This window comes from Macrobrachium nipponense, chromosome 28 (genome assembly GCF_015104395.2).
Source record: "Macrobrachium nipponense isolate FS-2020 chromosome 28, ASM1510439v2, whole genome shotgun sequence".
Classification (NCBI taxonomy): Eukaryota; Metazoa; Arthropoda; class Malacostraca; order Decapoda; family Palaemonidae; genus Macrobrachium; species Macrobrachium nipponense.
Genome location: NC_087217.1, coordinates 35467377 through 35486246, shown reverse-complemented (window position 1 = coordinate 35486246; position 18870 = coordinate 35467377). Strand labels below are relative to the sequence as shown.

The following is an 18870-nucleotide window of genomic DNA, read 5'->3' as shown; positions in this document are numbered from 1 at the left end:
CTGTTACAGAGAGCCCTCACTTGAAATCTGCTATAGAACAGCAAAAACTCAAGTTTCTTGCTCATAAAGCAGAACCAAAGAAAGAGTCAGAAGGAGGATTAGTTACAAGTTCGAGAGAACAGAAAAAGACAAATTCAGACCCTGATGTACCTGGGCATAGCAGAGGTGATAAGAAAATGAATGTTAACCCCATGGATCAAACCTCAGTTGGAGCAAGCATGCAAGAGCTTAAACAAATGCACCAAGTCACAGCAAAGCAAGAACTTCCTATTTCAAGAGAAAAATCTCCAGAAGCTAGTACTAGTGAAGGCCCTAAGAAAGTGAGTTTTTTTCTTTTATTTTTCAAAGGACAAGAATCTTGTTCTTTGTGCATGAAGATTTTTAAGGGATAGTAAACACTCAAAATTTGTTCTCTATGTTTTCCTACAGAAATAATAGCCTTCCTTATGTAAATATGTACTGTAATTTACCCATAGACATCACAGGGCCATCCAACCATTCTGGAAACATACGAACAAAGTTTGATAATAGAGTGAGAATGAGTAATTCTCTCAGATAAGGATAGTAAAATATATATATTCAATTTAGTGCACATAATTGTGATGTGCTAAATCGTTAGAGGTGTTAACTAACTCCCCACATAGAATTGAGATTCACTAAATTATCTACGTCATGAAAAAACTTAATGTTAAAACTTTCGTTGATGTGGGACAGTGTTTGCACCCAAGCTGGAAGAAAAATTGTCCAAAATTTATGTGCATTATGCCAAGCTTCACCAATGCTTTCTTTACACAATTTGTAGACTGGTTGTTGTCACAGAAGCATGAACATCCCTGGGCTTTTAGTTTTTCTAGCTGCTTCAGAGTCTGGATTTGTATGTATTGTGATATTTGCGCAAGGATTGACTTACATGAGAAATATATATAGTTCCATATTGTAATCTCTCCTGTATCCAAATGGATACATTCAAGGCCCTGCCAGATAATGAAAATTTCCAGATATGATAAAAAACACTGTGGTTGTAAAATGGATACACTGTATTCTTCCTCTCCCTTTCTTGTCAGTAACTGAATAACCCTATAAACCAAATATGCTCATAAACAACAAACAGTACTTCAGTATACTTATACACAAAAATCAAAACTACCGAACATTGCAGTATACCATATTTGAAATTATGAACAAAAATTAGCTCTCTCTCTCTCTCTCTCTCTCTCTCTCTCTCTCTCTCTCTCTCTCTCTCCTCTCTCTCTCTCTCTCTCTCTCTCTCTCTCTGAGATATGCTGAAACTGCTTACATGGGCTGGGCTTGAAAAATGACCTATTTTGTTTGTTAAAACTCTAGAAAATCCCACCAACAAAAAAAAGTGCATTTTATGATAAAATGATAAAAAAACAGGAATTTGTGGATATTTCTCTTACAAAAATACCGCTAATAATAGGGGTATATGTTCTGCGATTACAGGGGGTTCACTGTATCATACGTATGGATGGATATATGGTATGAAAATAGACTTGTTTTTTCAAATCAGTATCTTTCACTGGGTACACCACTCGCTTACCATCATCCCTTGCTTTATTGTTATTGTTTCTTTATTAATTTACATTGCTTTTATCTCTTCTAAATAATGCTAAAGCTTTTACTAACCTTGAGTTTATATTAATAAACAGTTGTTTGCCTTTAGTTACTGTAACTTAGAGTTGCATTACAGCTGTCTTATTAAAAACTTGCTTATTTTCTATGTAATTCCATAGAAAAAAAATTTATGTTAGCCTTTCACACAAGAAGCATCTCTCTGAATTAAGTTCCACTCGGCAACTAAAGACAGTGATGATGTTGGTAAAACGCAATCAGCTGAATGCAAATGGCACATGATCACAACTTTATATTTTTGTAATATGATAGTATGACAGTTAAATACATGCCATATGATTTTATACAGTAAAAACAACAGTTTTGTTAAAACTTCATTATTCTCAATGTAAACTATTAATTGTCTTTTACAGATCATTATACAAAGTAATTTGGAGGGAAAAAAATCGATCCCTGGAAACTGACGACAATCACACATGTCGTACCTCATTTAATATACCACAATTTAAAAATAATGTAGTTACAATTTTAAAACCCAGGTTTGATAATTTGTGAAAGAAACGTCTTCCTGAATTAAGTTCCATTCGGCAACTAAAGACTGTGATGATGTCAGTAAAATGGTGAAAACTGATAATTTTAAGAATGTAAAACAAAACCAGAATGCTAATGGTGCATGATTGCTCCGTTCATATAAAACCAGAATGCTAATGGTGCATGATTGCTCCGTTCATATAATGTAGTGCGACATGACAATAATTGTACATGCAAAATTATTGTTATTAAAAATTTTCATTATTATTAATACTACTGTTGACTTTTGCATGTCGATATATGTATTGGTGTAACAACCTAAACAGGGCAATAGTCTCTCTCTCTCTCTCTCTCTCTCTCTCTCTCTCTCTCTCTCTCTCTCTCTCTCTCTCTCGTGCATTACATTGACCACTGTACTTATGATGATGCTCCTTTCTCCACCAAAATTTTTGGGCATACTTCCCAGATGCTGGCTTGGGCAAAGTGCAAATTGATAGGCCAGGGTAGGGCATATTATACTCATTTGAGGGAGAGCCAGTCACAGCTGGTTCAGGCTGGCTTGATTCTCCTTGTGTGCTTTCATCTCCACCGCAACCCTTGTTAATTACCTGAAAGAGGTCATTAAACGCTAGCAGAGATGTGTGGAAAATGGGGTATAATGGAGGCTGCATGTGGTCAAGAGGATTACGACGGACTGCTAGTCATAAAGGTGTGTGGGTAGGAGTCGCGAGGTGGGCAAGGGTTTCGATAACAAATAGTGAGGGAAAGATGGTCAGGTAGAAGGGCAGGAAGGGACAAGTCAGCGAGATGTATGAACCTTCCGGGTTGGAGGGTGTACTGACTGCTAATGGCTTCTTGTCAAATTAGACTTGGGACCAAGGTACAAAGTCTTATTGTGGCTTGTAATCTTGCCACATACATCATGTAATGAATGGAAGGAAGGGAGGGTTGAAGAAATGAAACTGGAGGTTCTTTAAATTCATATATTGACAGCTACAGTGATGTGAAGTCGCAAGGAAGTTCCAGGCGGGAAACAATAGCGGTGTTGTCATGTATAATAGAAATGTTGCCACGATGTGTAATTATAGAAGTTGTCTTACAGTAAATACAGCATAAATGGTAAAAGTATAAATGTAAGGTACGTATATGATAATGTATAAACATAGTTCTCTAAATTAATACTACAGTAGGGCCTCGATAATCGCGGGGGATAGGGCCCAGAACCCCCCGTCATAAGTAAATACCCGTGTTATCCTGGTACCCCGCCTCAAAAATTGCTTAAAAACTGCCTAAATAAATATAAAAAAAAAGAATATAATTGCTAAAAAGATACAAATACACAGTGATACAAAATAGAAATATGCTTAAATTACCCTTAATTCTAAACATGTTTCTTCATCATAAGGTAATTACATATGTACAGAGGTAAATTGGCTTACATGTAACAAAATGGTATCTGGTTGTAAAGGCATGTATCAAAATATAATAGCAATTAAAATAATCAAATGAACAAATTAAGCAACAAGGATAATATATAAGGAATGCATATGACTTAATATACAAAACCCATAACCATTATAAAGAGATGTATCCCCTAGCATAAAAATAAGGGGGGGTAACATCCAGAGATCAAAATCCATAATCATCTGTGAGTGTCCCTAGTGAAAAAAAATAGGGGGCACACACTACATCATCAATAAGCAGCTAAGACACCAGGTGAATGTAAATGAACACGGTAGGAATAGACGAACTGTTGGGTGAAGCAGGTAGAAAGGAGGACTGAATCTTCTACTACAATTTAACTAGAATCAGGGGAAAACTATGTTTCCCGCTGCTACTGCTGAAAATTTCAGAGCTTCCAAGGACTTAAGGTAATGGCGTTTGAACACTGTCGGCGATTTCCATCCGGTATACTTTTTCAACTCATCGAAGTTCATGTGTTGGAAATAATTAACTGAGTGGCTACTGCCCTGACATCATGTACTTTCGGGAAAGAGTCAGGATTGGCTTGCTTAATAAAGTACAGGATTTGTTGCCTGATGCCTTTAATGGATAAAGTTCCACCTTTTTCCCTCTTAAAGAGGGGACCCGATGAGGATGAGGAGGTCCTGGATAGAAAGGCTCGTAAAGTTGTAACTGGGCAAAGAGATACGTCTTGTGAAGGGGTAGTACCTTCCAAGGTTCCCACCTCATCAAAGGGTCTTCATTCTTTGCTAAAAAGCTACGTTCCGGAGAAGTAGTACCTCCCTGTGGGAAGGAATTGAATATGATCGGATCTCTGGACAAAGCCGACAGTTCTGAAATTCTTGCTCCTGAGCTAAGCTTAATAAAAACAGTGTTTTCCTTAAGAGCATTATAAACGAGCATGTGTCATTATCGGTTTCTGAAGCCAGTTTTAGAAACATCGTTTAAGAACCATGAAAACTACGTAGGCCTTACAGAAGGTCTAAGTCTAGCACATGCCTTAGGAATAGACGAGAAAGTAGGAATCCGTCAAGTCTATGTTGAACCCAAATTGAAATATCTTTTTCAGGGCTGACTTGTTTGTCGTAATCGTGCTAGCTGCTAAACCTTTTTCAAATAAGGATCTAAAAGAAAAAAGGATATAGCTGAATTAACTGTCATGATTCTAATATCAGATTTCTCTCAGGAAGATTGCTAACTTTTTGACAGCAGCATCATACTGTCTAAAGTTGAATCCCTTTTATCGGATTCCAGGAAGAGAATATTCTGAGGGTCAATATTTCGCATCTCTTTTTGCCGCAAACTTCATGCAATCCCATAAAGTTAGGGTTTTGAGAATCCATGAGGAAGCGAACACAGTCTTCGTGTTTGTACTGACTGGGAGAGCCTGGGATTGGGGATCCGAAGAGGACGAAGGCCCCAGCTCCAGAATTAGGGGATACCAATTGCTCTTCGGCCAGTCTGGGGCTACTAGAGCCACTCGACCCTTGAACGTCCTGAGTTTGTTTAAAACTTTCATAAGGAGATTCACTGGGGGGAAGACATAAATCTTCTTCCAGTTGTTCCAGTCTAGAGCCAGGGCGTCCGTGGCATAAGCCAGAGGGTCCAGGTTGGGGGCTACGTAACAGGGGAGGGTTTGTGATTCGCTTGGGACGCGAAGAGATCCACCTGTAGCCCTGGGACTCTTTGAAGGATCCATTGGAACGAACTGTTGTCCAGTGACCATTCCGACTCTAGGGGTACTGATCGGGATAACGCGTCTGCTATGACGTTTCTCACTCCAGCTATGTGAGGGATGGAGGAGAGATGCCAACTGAACTTGTCTGCCAGGGAGAAGATGGCTACCATCACATGATTTAGATGACGTGACTTGGAGCCTCCTCTGTTTATACAATGTACTACCACTGCGCTGTCCAGAAACTAGCTTTATGTGGGAGTACTTTGGTGGGCGCAACCTTTTTAGAGTCAAGAACACTGCCATTGCCTCCAGTACGTTTATATGGAACTGACTGAACTGAGGTGACCAAGTTCCTTGAACCTTTTGGTTTACGTGGAATACCCTCCCCAACCAACCGCTTAAGGACGCGTCTGTGTGGATGGTAATCCTGGTGGAGGGACTGAAGGGGTACTGACACTGACAAATTCTTGACTTTCGCCCACGGCCGAAGTCGATTCTTTGAGAATCAGAGGGACTGAGGATAGTTTTTGTCCCGGACCTGACATTTGCTCGTGAGCGCCAGATTCTGGTTAGGTCTTTCAGTTTGGCTTTCATTAAGACGTTCGTCACTGATGCAAACTGGAGAGAACCCAGGATCCTCTCCTGAGCTCTCCTTGACGCCAGTTTGTGATTTAGAAATTGCTTGACTGACTTCGCTATTTCTTTCCTTTTGGTTGATGGAATCGACAGAGTATGGGAGGATAGATTCCATTGAATGCCCAGCCACTGAAAGTCTGATCTGGAGTGAGTCTTGACTTGGTCCTGTTTATCTTGAAGCCTAGATATTCCAGGAACTGAATCACTTTCAGTGTAGCTCTGTTGCATTCCTCGACTGTTGAAGCCCAGATCAACCAATCGTCGAGATACGCTACTACCATAATCCCTTGCGATCTGAGTGTTGTACTACCACTTCCGTAGTTTCGTGAACACCCTGGGTGCCACGTTGAGTCCGAAGGGGACTACCTTGAAGGAGAATGTCTGGTCGTTCCTATCTTGAAACCCAGATATGGACGGAAGTGTCTTGCAATAGGGATATGATAGTAGGCGTCTGTAAGATCGATAGAGGTGGGTGACGGCCCCACGGGGAAGTAAGGTCCGCACCTGTGAGATCGTGAGCATCTTGAACTTGTCGCAGCGGATGGCTAGTTTAAGCGGGACAAGTCTAAGATTACCCTTCTTTTTTGTGAGCCTTTCTTTGGCACGCTGAACAAGCGACCTTGAAATTTTAATCTCTTGACTCTCGCTATAGCTCCTTTCTGAAGGAGGTCGTCTGCGTACTCTGTCAATTCCTTGGAAGGAAGTTGACGGAAAGGTCTGGATGGAGGTGGGTTCGTCAACCAGCTCCAACCCAGGCCTTTTGACACTATGCTCTGAGCCCATTCGCTGAAGTTCCACCGGTGGCGAAAGTGAAACAGCCTCCCTCCTACCTGAAGTTCTTCATTGGTTCTGGTAACGCCTCGGCCTCCTCTGAAGTGCTTTCCCCTGTTAAAGGGGCCTCCCGATCCTCTCCCACGAAAGGAACGCTTACTCTGCCTCCTTACCCGAGCGGTCATACTTCTGCGAAGCTTGACTCTCGAAGGCTTGATTGTAAGCTGGGAGATGGCGTAAGAGGTGGAGGGCTGAGGCTGAGGGGATATCACATAAATTGGCTGTGATTGAGCCTTAGAGGTGGAAGGTTGGGCAGTTTGCACTAAGGGCACCGTTGGAACTTGCTGAGGAAAGCGTGGCTGCTTTTTCTGGTAAGGATGGAAACGCCAAGGTTTACTCTGTCCTTACCTTTAGGTGTTAAGTCTTGTCTCCTCTTAGCCGTTAAGGCCCCAACGGTCCTTAAGGCTCTGGTTTAGACTCGTAGCCTCTGATTGTACTTCCTCACCATAGCTTCTGGGAAAGAGATCTGCTCCCCAGATGTTAGACGAGAGTAACCTATTCGGCTCATGTCGAATGGTTGCCTCTTGCAGGACATGCTTCCTACAATTCGTTCTAGCAGTGGCAAACTCAAACATATCCGACTGTACCGTTTGAGTCAGGGCTTTGGTCATGAGCTTAAAAATAAAAAGCGGTTCTGAGCCATAAGCTATGGTTGCTACCTCGGACATAGCCATAGAGTTAATCGATCTGGCTAATCGCGATTTCGCGTCAAATTCAGCCTGAATAAGGCTATCTGGGAGCCTGGGTAGCTTTTCACCAAACTGCTCCATAGCACAGTCCGGTTTGAGTTTGCCAGCTGAGAAGGTGTTTGGCAAGTCCTCCCACAATTCTCCGGCTGAGGGGAGCAACGGAGATGTGGGGATCTGCTTCCTTTAATTGAGGCATGGGTTCCCCACTTCTGGGCCGCTGGGATGGTGACCTAGCGATCTTTGTCAGGAACGGGAGCGGGGGGTACTCTCCTCCATTGTGAAAATGGTAAAGGGACTCTTGAAAGGTTGTATCCTGGTATTAGAAACAATCCATGTCCTCTAAACATCTGAGCCATTCTCTCTGAGCCTGGTCTCGTGAATAGAGGACTGTCTCCTTTGGTACCCTATCATCCCGAACCATGGCTGAAGCTGTAAGCCTTGCGTAGCCTATGAACGGAGGCGGAGGTCTTCCGGAAAGAACTCGAAAGTCCTCTATCTTCGAGTCCGAATTCGGTATGGAGATGAGACCGTCTTGGAAGGGGGCGTATGACGCTACTCTCCATGGATTGTTCATCGAGAACGGAGGTAGTGAGTCATACGGAGGAAGCTGATTTCCACTCGTATTGGAAAGTGAAGGAGAGGCTAGAGGGGAGGGGCTTCTCTCAGTCGGCTATAATGGAGTCCTGGGAAGTAATCCTATCCGACAGACGAGAGAGCATCATGTTCCATGCTACTCTTTAAGGACCCAACCAGGTCGCCACTGTTGCAACAGACCAGCATTGGAGTCCAAGGCCGGAGCTGCTGCGGAGGTGGAGGGGTGGCTCTGAACCGGAACTAAGGGTAGCGGAACTGGTGACTCTCGCCGGGTGCGAGATCTCTCTCTAGAGGATTTACTCCTCGAGGACTTAGAGCCGGAGCCAGAAGCTTTAGACCTGTCTGCTCCGGGATTGCCAGCCGGGCGACTTACGTGAGGAGGAAGACGCCGAAGTCGACTTCTTAGAAGACGACGACGTCTTAGTCAAGGATTTCACTGCTTGACCCTTGACCTTAGGTCTAACCGAAGCGTCAGGAGGAGTATATAATTCATCGCCTGTAAAGCCTTGGAAGGATGGAGAGGTTGCAGGAGTAGAAGAAACAGTCACACCCAAGGGTGACCCTTGGGTGTCCACCATACCTACCTCGACCAAACAGGTCGTCTACACCTACCATAGGTTCCACATTAATATCTAAAGTCGCGACGTCCGTGGGAAGATATAAACTGGTCTTGGTCGGTGAATGAGGCAGCCAGCTGTTGTTGGATGAAGGCGATAGTAGGGGCCGCCTCTACTGGGTCGACGTATCCTGTCGCCTTGTGCCTCCGGGAAAGATTAACAGCGCCAACCGCTTCTCCAAGATGTAGGGCATACCCTTGGCGGCGTTTTTCCCAAAACCACCGACCCAGGCCCGCAGGGTTGCCAGCGCGGTATATTTTTCACTGACCAGGCGCCTGGAAGAGGAGGGGCGAAGAGTTAGATTTAAGAATCACTTAAAAACTAAACTTAAGATATAACTTAAACTTAGATGCCTTAAGTTAAAGTGGATGATGAAAACTTAAGCACTAAAACAGAAGCGGAGCAGCTACCGGAGATGGAATATCACCCTTCTAACAGCTGGCTCACCAGATCGTAACATATGGTACACGTCTCATGGTACCAGACCTGGATGTCCCCGTGCAGAGTCGCGCATGGAGCATGGGACCGGCAAACTTCGTGTCCACATGGGTCCTGAAGTGTGGCGGCGCATCCCGGATGCTCACAGTTGGTGGCTGTAAGTGGGAAGACACATGAGTATCTTAAAGAATACACTACAGGTTCTAAAGGACAGAAGAACTCCGTTGCATGCCGGAGCTCGGAAAAAAATTTGGGCATAGCCCCCCCCTGCATTGCCTGAATAGGCTATAATCCCGGAGATATCCGGTAAGACATGTAAAAAAGGGGGGGGGGAAGGTTTAAGGTACTTAAGATTAAAACTTATAGTTAATCTAATAACACTTAAACCTAAAACTCAAACGAACCGGAACGAGTCCAGTGCGTGGCGGAGTGTAGTAACTCAGCGGTTACGGTAAGGTTAGTAGGGACCTACTGTATGTTCCGGTCCATTCTACTGGATGGACTAACATCTTCCCGCTGGATGCTAGGACTCCGATCAGGAAAAGGAGTCCAAGTAAGGTCGGGAAGAGCGAGGAGACATACAGGCTCGAGCGAACCGGGCAGCGACCAGGAAGCAACGGATCCAATTTTGGGGGGATTGGGGGCCAAAGGTTTTACCTTTACCATTTTCTTGAGGAATACCCTCCACCACGTACCACCGGGCCGGACCGATGAGCCGGAGAGATCGCGTCCAGTCTGGGGTCTGTCCCGTCTCTCTGGCCCCTCCACCTGAGGGGGGGGAGAGGGAGGCATGCTCGGGTATGTGGAGCGAGCGTGGGCAGACCGACCCACCCTCCCCCGACTCAATGGAAGAGCGAGAGGAGGGGGGAAGGGGAGGGGACTGGGCAGGCGTCTGGCTGTCTCGTGACGCGTAGTGACCACGAGACGGTAAGACTAACATAAGACAACTAAGCCTAGGACCAACCAAACTGATCAGAGAGATGCTATCGGGAAGCTGAAACTGAAAAGCGGTAGCAGGGAGACCCACTGGGCCAAACCGACTGATCAGAGAGATGCTATAGGAAGCAACCGAACTGATGAGCGGTAGCATAGGCTCGATGAGCCATGACCTAGCTAAGCCAGACGCCTAACTAACCTAACATAACAAAATACATGGAATAAATAAAATAAAAGGAAGAAAGAAAACAATAAAGTAGGAGAAAAAATCCAGGAGTGTCGACTAACCCCGAAGGAAGTCTACCACTCAAAGCTAGTCAGAGGCCGATACTAAGAGCCGGGACTAGGGTCTGGAAAGAAGAAGCCTACATAAGGTAAAAGACATGCATGCATGGCAAACCTGAGTAGATTACCCTAAAAAAGTAAAACGGATAATTAAAAATAGAGGCTACATATATATGGGGATGTTCTAGGTATGGGAGACCGAGAACGAACCCACCACGCGGCAGAACCATGCTGCCATGCTTCCGACCCCAAGTACGTATTTATACCTAAAAAACGGCAAATACTGACTGAGGGCCGAAAAGAATCAACTAACCATAATTACTGAGTACTTAACTTAGCTGCTGCAATAGCTGCACGCTCCATTATAGATAAATCCAACGAAAGGGCACAAAAAACACAGAGAGAAAAATATCACAACCGACTCGTGTGCGCTAACTTGAAAGGATGACCACCAGAGGCGCAGCAGTCCGCAGCATGGGATGGAGTAGTAGTAGTACGAGCTGCTCACTCTTGTGGGTCGGCTCTCCTCATGGAGGGTTTTTGTTGTGGGAGTTTCTATTGGTATTTGGCTCGTGGTAGTGGTCTCACTCGCCTAGTGTTCATACCGACACCCTCTTGGAGGGTGAGCGAGTCAGTTATACTGACCTTTTTCTTTATTTTATTTATTCTCTGGTATGTGTTAGTACATTTACCCTAGAAATAATAGATTAAAGGATATTTCGCGCAGCGACACGAGCTGAGCCCAGAAATTGCTCTTATAAGTTTCTCAGGGATTCCATAGTAAGGGTCTTTTAGGGCACCCCTTATTTTCATTCTTGGTACTCTATCAAAAGCCTTTTCTAGCTCTATAAAAGCTATAAATCTGTCCCTGTCCCATTCCCAGCTCTTCTCAAATATCATCTTGAGGGAGAAAATCATATCAGTTGTCCCTCTTCCTGGTCGAAAACTGTTTTGCCATTCACCCAGCTTTGGTTCAACATATGCTCTCAATCTAGTTTCAAGTATTCTTTCATATACTTTAAAAGCATGTGACATTAGGGATATTCCTCTATAATTTGCCGCAATTTGTCTTTGTCACCTTTCTTATAGATTGGGCATATTAGATCTCTTCTCCAGTCTTCAGGTGGCATTTGCCTATTCCAGAGTGTGTCAATTAGCTCTAGTAGCCAGATGACTCCATCCTCCCCCATGTTTTTAAGGAGCTCTGCAGGTATTGTATCCACTCCAGGGGGCCCCTTACCATTTCTCATCCTCTTGGGAGCATTTTTTACCTCCAGTGTGTTATGTCAGGTTCTGCATCCCCAACCACATCAAATTCTAAATGCTCTTCAAGGTCATTGTTTTTATTGTTTAGTATTGCTTTAAAGTGATGTTTCCATCCTAATTCAATTTCTCGGGGTTTGGTTAAAATTGTCCCATCCATAGGGTCTTTGATTACATAAGTGGGTGGTTGGCTTCCCTTTCTATAGTTTTTGGCAGTGCTATATATGAGTTTTCTGGTACCTTGGAGATCATTTCCCAGATCTTCTCCTATTCTTTCCCATGTTTCTCTTTTTGTTTGAGCATTTATTCTTTCCGTTTCTCCCGAGGCTTCTTTATAGTTATTGTGATCTTCCAAGTTCAAAGTTTTCATCCATTTTCTGAAGAGTTTCATTTTGTTTGCAAACAGCGCCCTTTAGTGTGGGGTGGTCCACCAAGCAGTTTGTTTTTTCCTCCTACCTCAAACTCTCTTCTTTTGCACTGTATTATTAGCAACACCCACAACAGCCATTTTAAAGTGTCTATTTTTCATTTGGGTCATTGCTCTCCTGTTGCATTTGTTTAGCTCTACTTATTTCGTTTTGATATCTAACTAAGCACTCCTCTTCTCTCATATTCTCTAAAATAAACCTTTCTCTCACTTGGCTTTTAATTGGTTTGGGTTTTGTCATCTTTAATTTAATTAAGAGAAACCTGTGATCTGAATCGAATGATACATAGGGGATGCTTTTTACATCTCTGACCATATTTTTGTTATTTGTTATTGCCATATCAATCATTGATTTTTCAGTATATGCTCCTAAAGCTGAGTTCCATCGGTACCATGTCCACTTGTGGCTATCTCTATGATTATAGAAAGAGTTCACAATGGACATCTGGTTTAGTATGTAAAAATCAATTATGTTTTCTCCTCTATTTCTCTCTTGCCAATGCTAAATGCTCCCAATATTGCTCTCTATGCCTGTCCTGTCTTGCCCAATATGTCCATTCATATTTCCAATTATTAATTTATTCTCTACATATGAGACAGAATCTTTTATACTTCTTGTAGATGTCTGTAGAATTCTTCCTTTTCTTCTTGAGGGCGGCCCTGCTGTGGTGCATACACCTGAATTATGCTGGCTTGAAACGTTCCTAACTTTAAGGAAATGCTAATAATCCTATCACACTTGAATTCTAGATGACTAATTTTTCGAGCTAGCTTTTCACTCACAATAAAACCTACTCCGTGTCGTGCGGTTCTTCCACCTTTGTAAAATAATTGGTAATTGTTATGCAATAATTTTGTTCCTTCTCCTGGTAAACGGGGTTCACACAACCCCAAAATGTCTATTTTTCTTTCTTCCATCATCATGATTACCTCCTCCTTACCTCTCAAAGTACTTTGATTAATTGTTCCTAATCTCAAAGATTTATTTCCCAGTCCATGTCCAATAACATTCCGAGTCAGGATGTGCCTGGGCATCCTTTGATCAATGGGTCTGTCCTGAAGTAAGATGTGCGGTTCATGAGCAATTTATAGCAGCTCACCGGCTTGCTAGGCCTGTTGTGAGCCCTCAGAGCTGTTAATTTGTACCATCCATAAGCCTATTGCTTCCTAAAAGGTCACAGAGGTTCCAACATAACCCCCAAGCAGGCTTATGGTAGGTTTAAGCCACTGCACCTCTACAAGGTTACACAGCTCCTTGTCCCAATGTATGCTGGCCTTGGGACCGCAGCGGTGAATTACTGTTACGTATATTCCAAAGATTATTACAGCCAGTAGGTTCAGTCTCCACATCTGCAGCTTACACTTGATGAGAACAATAGCTACCACACACATACAATGGACAAAATGCCACAGCAGCAGATAATCATAGCTAAATCACAACACAGGATTAATATAAACAAATACTGCACAAACACCACAGCAAGACACACACACACTAACTTTACCTACAAATTCAGCCTTCACCACCAAGACCAAACTACACCTCCACACTCAACTGTGGTGCTCGATAACAACGGAGAATCAGCTTGGCGGCACTCACCAAGTGGAACCTGCACCAGCGAGGACTCAAGCCCAGCCCAACAACCAATCCACTTTATTCTTTCCACCATCAAGACTACAGTTGCCAACCTTTTAGCTTCTGCAGTGTTCTCAGTGCTTTGCTTTACTGTACACTTAACATTTACTTATTTAATAAGCATACACTAACACTGACCGTGCAATACTAATAAATACTTACAATTAAAATTATACTTCAATAACCTTAATATTGTTATTTGCTCCACATAACACCCGGCAAAAAATATTTATTAATGAAACAGGTTTTAACCAAGAATAGATGAAATAAGATATATTCAAAATGTCTGATGGAAACAAAGCACTACATTTTAAGAAATGGAAACCATTTCAGTAGACTTCATGAAGCTAATATGATTACCATAACATGAAAATTGCCAATGTATATCTGTACAAGCCACACCACAGTGATCTTAGAAAAGTTAATGCACTATGGGGGTTTGGCATATGGCCGGCAGTAACATCCAACGAGAAGATGAAAAGCTACCACTCAGGTGTATAGTGTTGTTAAAATCATATGAAGATGTTTTCATCTTTGCTTTGTTGTTAATTCACAAAGGGGTAGGGGCTTGACTCAGTCATTTTCACGGTGGTCCAATGGTCAAAACAAGATGGTGTCGCTTGTACTGGATTTAACATTACCATTTCCCTTACTTTATTCCCTTAAAAATATTCTTGCGAGTTTTTGGAATTTGTTAAGGACAAGAAAATAAAATGACAGTCCAAAATGGACACTCGTAGCACCTCCCCACACCATGAAGATGTTAGACCGTCTGAAGACTGTCCAACATCTGACATTTCTCTTCTGAAACAAATTATACACATCTCTCTCTCCATGGTAGCCCAGTATATAACAAAATATAACACGGTCTGCATCAAAGTTGATTCTAGCAATTCAGGCATTAAAATTCAACATGAAATAATATTCAATTCCTTCCAGATTTTACTTTACCATTACGCAGACTTGCCTGTATCGTTACTTATAACTCAGATTTTTCCCATACAATGCTGCAGTGCTTATTGCGCGATTGGTAGCGTTAATGGCCAGTATCACTTGTCTTACAAGAATTTCACAATTAGTTTTATGCTCACACAGGTCTCTGATGGAAATGGGAATGTTAAGAAATGGGAATAGGAGAAAACAGTTGAAACAGGGAATAAGTGCTAGGAATAGGAGGTGAAGGGCCTACGGAACAAATTCCAATTTCAGTTACCTTAATCCATGGACAAGATGGGCATAGTCAGAGCCAGGGAAAAGTCATACCGGAAGCCCAAGGGAGATCAGTAGGGTCTGCCCACAGGCAGTCTACCCCTCAGTCTCACCTTTCGCTAAATCCCAGGTGAAGAAGCAGAGAGCCACTGGAAAGGCGTCTTTGTGTAAGTGCACTGTCTTTCCTTGAGTTCTGAGGCTTCCAGTCTGGAAAAGAGGCGTCGATGGTGGTATAGTAATTTGTCCAGGCCACAGAAAATGTCTGCGGCTGATACTTTCGTGGCGCCAGCGGTTCCGTGTAAGAAGGCTAGGGAAGTGGTTTCATGTAAGAAGGCTGGAGAAGTGGGTCCTTCGTGCAGCTTTTGCGATAGCCCAGAGAGTTTTTCTCCGGAGAGCTTGTCGTAAATTGAGAGCTGAGAGAGTGCACCTGCCCTTAGAAGCGCAGCTGGCCCAGAAGCGCGCCAGTTGTCTCCTGTGCGCAAGTTGACGCCCAAACGTTCAGTCGCTAACAAGCGCCAAAGCACCCAGCGTCTTCCAGACTCCTGGAGGTAGTCGATCTCCCAGTGGAACACCCAGTGAGCGTTGTTCGCTTGGTATCAGTGGAACAGCCAGTTCCCAAGCAACAGACAGGGAAGGATCCCAACCGCTTTTTTGTTTTGTCAGTGAGTTCGGCGCGAGTAGAGGAGATTTTAGTGATTTTGGCATCTCAGCAAGTTCCCACGAGTCCAGGACAGTCTAGAGATCCTGTCCAACAGAAGTGGGATGATATTTTAGGCTACCTAAAGAAGCCTGGTGCGCAGAAAACCACTTACAATCGTCTCCTTTCTCCAGTATTGTCAGTAGAGGAGGAGGAAGTCAATGCACCAGAAGAGGCTTTATTGTCTTCAGCTTATGCAGCACTTCTGAACTTTTTGTTGCATACTTATCTTTCATTCTTCTCTCCAGCAGCTCCTGCTTCTCCGACTACAACACTTCATTTAAGTGTGGTACAGGAAACCTTAAAGCTGCCAAAGATGGTTTTGTCAACCTCTGTGAAGAAAGCCCTCAAGGAAGTGGACTTGTGTCTAGCAGACAAGAGAGAGAGGGAATGCTTGCTTAGCTCTCCGCCTTCGCACCTTCTAGTTAGAAGGTATGCATACTATGTGACTGGAGAAGCTCCTACCCTGAGTCTCTGCCTCCTCTCTAAGGGACTTCTCTAGCCTTATAGATGTGGCTCGAAGGCCAGCTTGTTCCGTTACCAAGATAATGTTCTCCTCAGTAGAACTAGATCATTTTTTGAAGAATACCTTCAAGATTTTAGAAGTTATCAGCTTTTGGATTGGTCTGTAGGAGCCCTGGTAAAGAAGATTCAAGGTACCCTGACTTCCCTTCAGACATAGGATCGGATCTGCTTGATGTCCTGTTTGTGCAGACAAGGGAGTAAGGGATGCTTCAAGAGAAATACCCTCCTCCCTTTATGTGACGGGAGTGTTGAAAAAGAGGGAACGTTGGTGTTCCTTTACCTCTAAAGGAGTCACCACGGGTCAGAAGCCCGCTCTTCCATACTCACCTTTAGTAAAGGACATTCTCTTTCCTCCGTCTGATTAGTGATATAGCGTTGGGCCTTGAGAAGAAGTCAACTCAAGATTTGTTAGCTCATTCTCCATTGAGCGTGAAGGTAGCTTCCCCTATGCAGTCCTTACCTTTTCGTTGCAGCAGACCGAGATAGAACCCCAGAACGAGATCAAATGTCCGGTTTGGCTCTCAAACCTGTAGGAGAAACTCTGAGATTGGCTCCCCAAAGGTGAAAACAATCTCCTCCGTTCACCAGTAGGAGCAAGGCTTCAACAATTTTGGGAAGTTTAGAGCAAGAAAGGTCCTATGATTCAGGTATTCAATTCCATTTCTAGAAAAGCACCCATTAACCATGAAGCCTATTGTCTTGACCACGTACTTGGTAGGCTCAAAAAAGTTTTCAGCTCTTGCAAAAGAAGTTCATTCACTCCCCAAGAAGAGAGCAATAGAGTTAGTCAAAGACAAGAATTCAGAGGGATTTTATAATCATTGGACATACATCACAGAGGAAGAGAATAAGCTACCCGGGCATAAGCCTATGAAAGACAGGCTTACGCTCGCACTTTGTTCAAACGCCAGTGGGGATTGTAAGGTGAAGCCCCTACTTGTGTATCATTCGGAGACTCCTTGAGCCTTCAAGGCCCACAAAGTGTTGAAGGAGAAGCTTCCAGTGATGTGGAGGGCTAATGTGAAAGCCTGGGTAACGAGACTTATGTTCACTGAGTGGGTAAATCTGTGTTTCGACCCGACTGAAGAAATTCTTGGAAGAGAAGCGCCTCCCTCTGAAATGTCTGCTGTTGTTGGACAATGCCCCTGTTCACCCTCCTGGCCTTGAGGAAGATATCCTTGTGGAGTATTCTTTTATCAAGGTTCTTTATCTTCTGCCTAACACCACCCCTCTCCTCCAGCCCACAGACCAGCAAGTGATATCGAACTCAAGAAGCTGTATACGAAACATGTTTTCAAGAGATGTTTCGACATCACCCATACCACAAACCTCACCTTGCGTGAATTTTGGAAGGAGCATTTTGATGTTGTCATATGCATCTAACTCGTCGATCAAGCTTGGCAAGAGGTTTCGAGGCAAACCTTGAATTCATTGTGGAGAAACTCTGACCTGATGCCGTATCCGCTCGAGACTTCGAGGGATTCAACGTGGGCGAAGCTGATGCAGATTCAGAAACAGTTGACGATCCTGAAACTGTTTTGCAACCAGATCTTGACGAGATCGTTGCACTCAGCAAGTCCATGGGACTGGTCGTCAACGAAGACGACATCAATGACCTTCTCGAGGAGCACCAAGAGGAGCTTACGATGGATGACCTGAAGGAGTTGGAGCCATGCAGCATAACGTCGTTCAAGAAAGTTCTCTAGCAGCGGCGAGGAGGAGGAGGAGGAAGAGGACCCTGTGATAACGGCAAAAATTAAGATGTTCTAGCTGCTTTTCATAAGGTGCAATCATTTGTAGAAAAGAGACAACCCGAAAAGGCTTACACAGGTCGTATGCTTGCGCAGTTCGATGATGTTTGCCTGAGTCGTTACAGGAACATTGTCAAAAGCAGGCAGAAGCAATCTTCCTTGGAATAGTTATTTTTTAAAGAAGCCTTTAGTAGGAGTAAGCAAACAGGAAGATCCAAGTGATATGAAAAAACGGAAAGTTGAAAGTGGTGAAGAAATTTAAATTTTGTAAAAAAAAAAAAAAAAAAAAAAAAAAGAAAAAAAAAAAAAAATTAATTTCAAGTTTTTTGTAAAGTTAAGTGTTAATGTTTTCTGCCATTCGTTAATGTGTTTCGTAAAGTTTAGTGTTAATGTTTTCTGCCATTTTTTAATGTGTTTCATAAAGTTAAGTGTTCATGTTTTCTGCCATTTGTCCTCCTCCTCTGTTGCCACTTTTGGAGATCGCCTCACTCGAAAGGCAAGGTTCCACATTTTACTACATATGTACGTACAGTATTTCTTGTACCCTGTACACTAATAAACTTTATTTACAGGTAATCACATGTAGGACTTGGAACGAATTAGGCAATTTACATGTAAAATGTGCTTCAAGATGCAAAAAACTCAGGTTACGAAGGCTGCTTCAGAACGGATTAATTTCGTATCCTGAGGTACAATTATTATTATTATTATATATATATATATATATATATATATATATATATATATATATATATATATATATATATATATATATATATATAAAGTAGGCGCTGAAAGTCTTTACACCCCAGTGCAATTTACGCAAACGCATACACACGCACCTTTTTCGACCTGTAAAGGAATGCAAAAATTTAGTTAAGATATTGAAATGGTGTGTCAGTTTACCTTAGACTTTCTAGTATTTGGTAACACCAAATTTGTTCTCTTTAGCTGCCTTCAGCCGTCGGGGAACACTTTCAATGAGGTGCTGACAGATCTCTGGTTCGATACTGTTCCAAGCAGTGATGATGGCGGCTTTAAGTTTCTCGATATTGGAGCAGTCAACCTTC

General features: G+C 43.0%; 1 protein-coding gene across 1 annotated transcript in view; it reads left to right on the top strand.

The window, feature by feature from the left end:
- The window catches only part of LOC135201155 (uncharacterized), a 33383-nt gene that overhangs the window by 4735 nt on the left and 9778 nt on the right, over positions 1-18870 (top strand). Inside the window, exon 2 of the mRNA XM_064230031.1 lies at positions 10-320. Within this exon, the coding sequence (XP_064086101.1) occupies positions 10-320 (311 nt within the window). The remainder of the gene's footprint in view (positions 1-9; positions 321-18870) is intronic.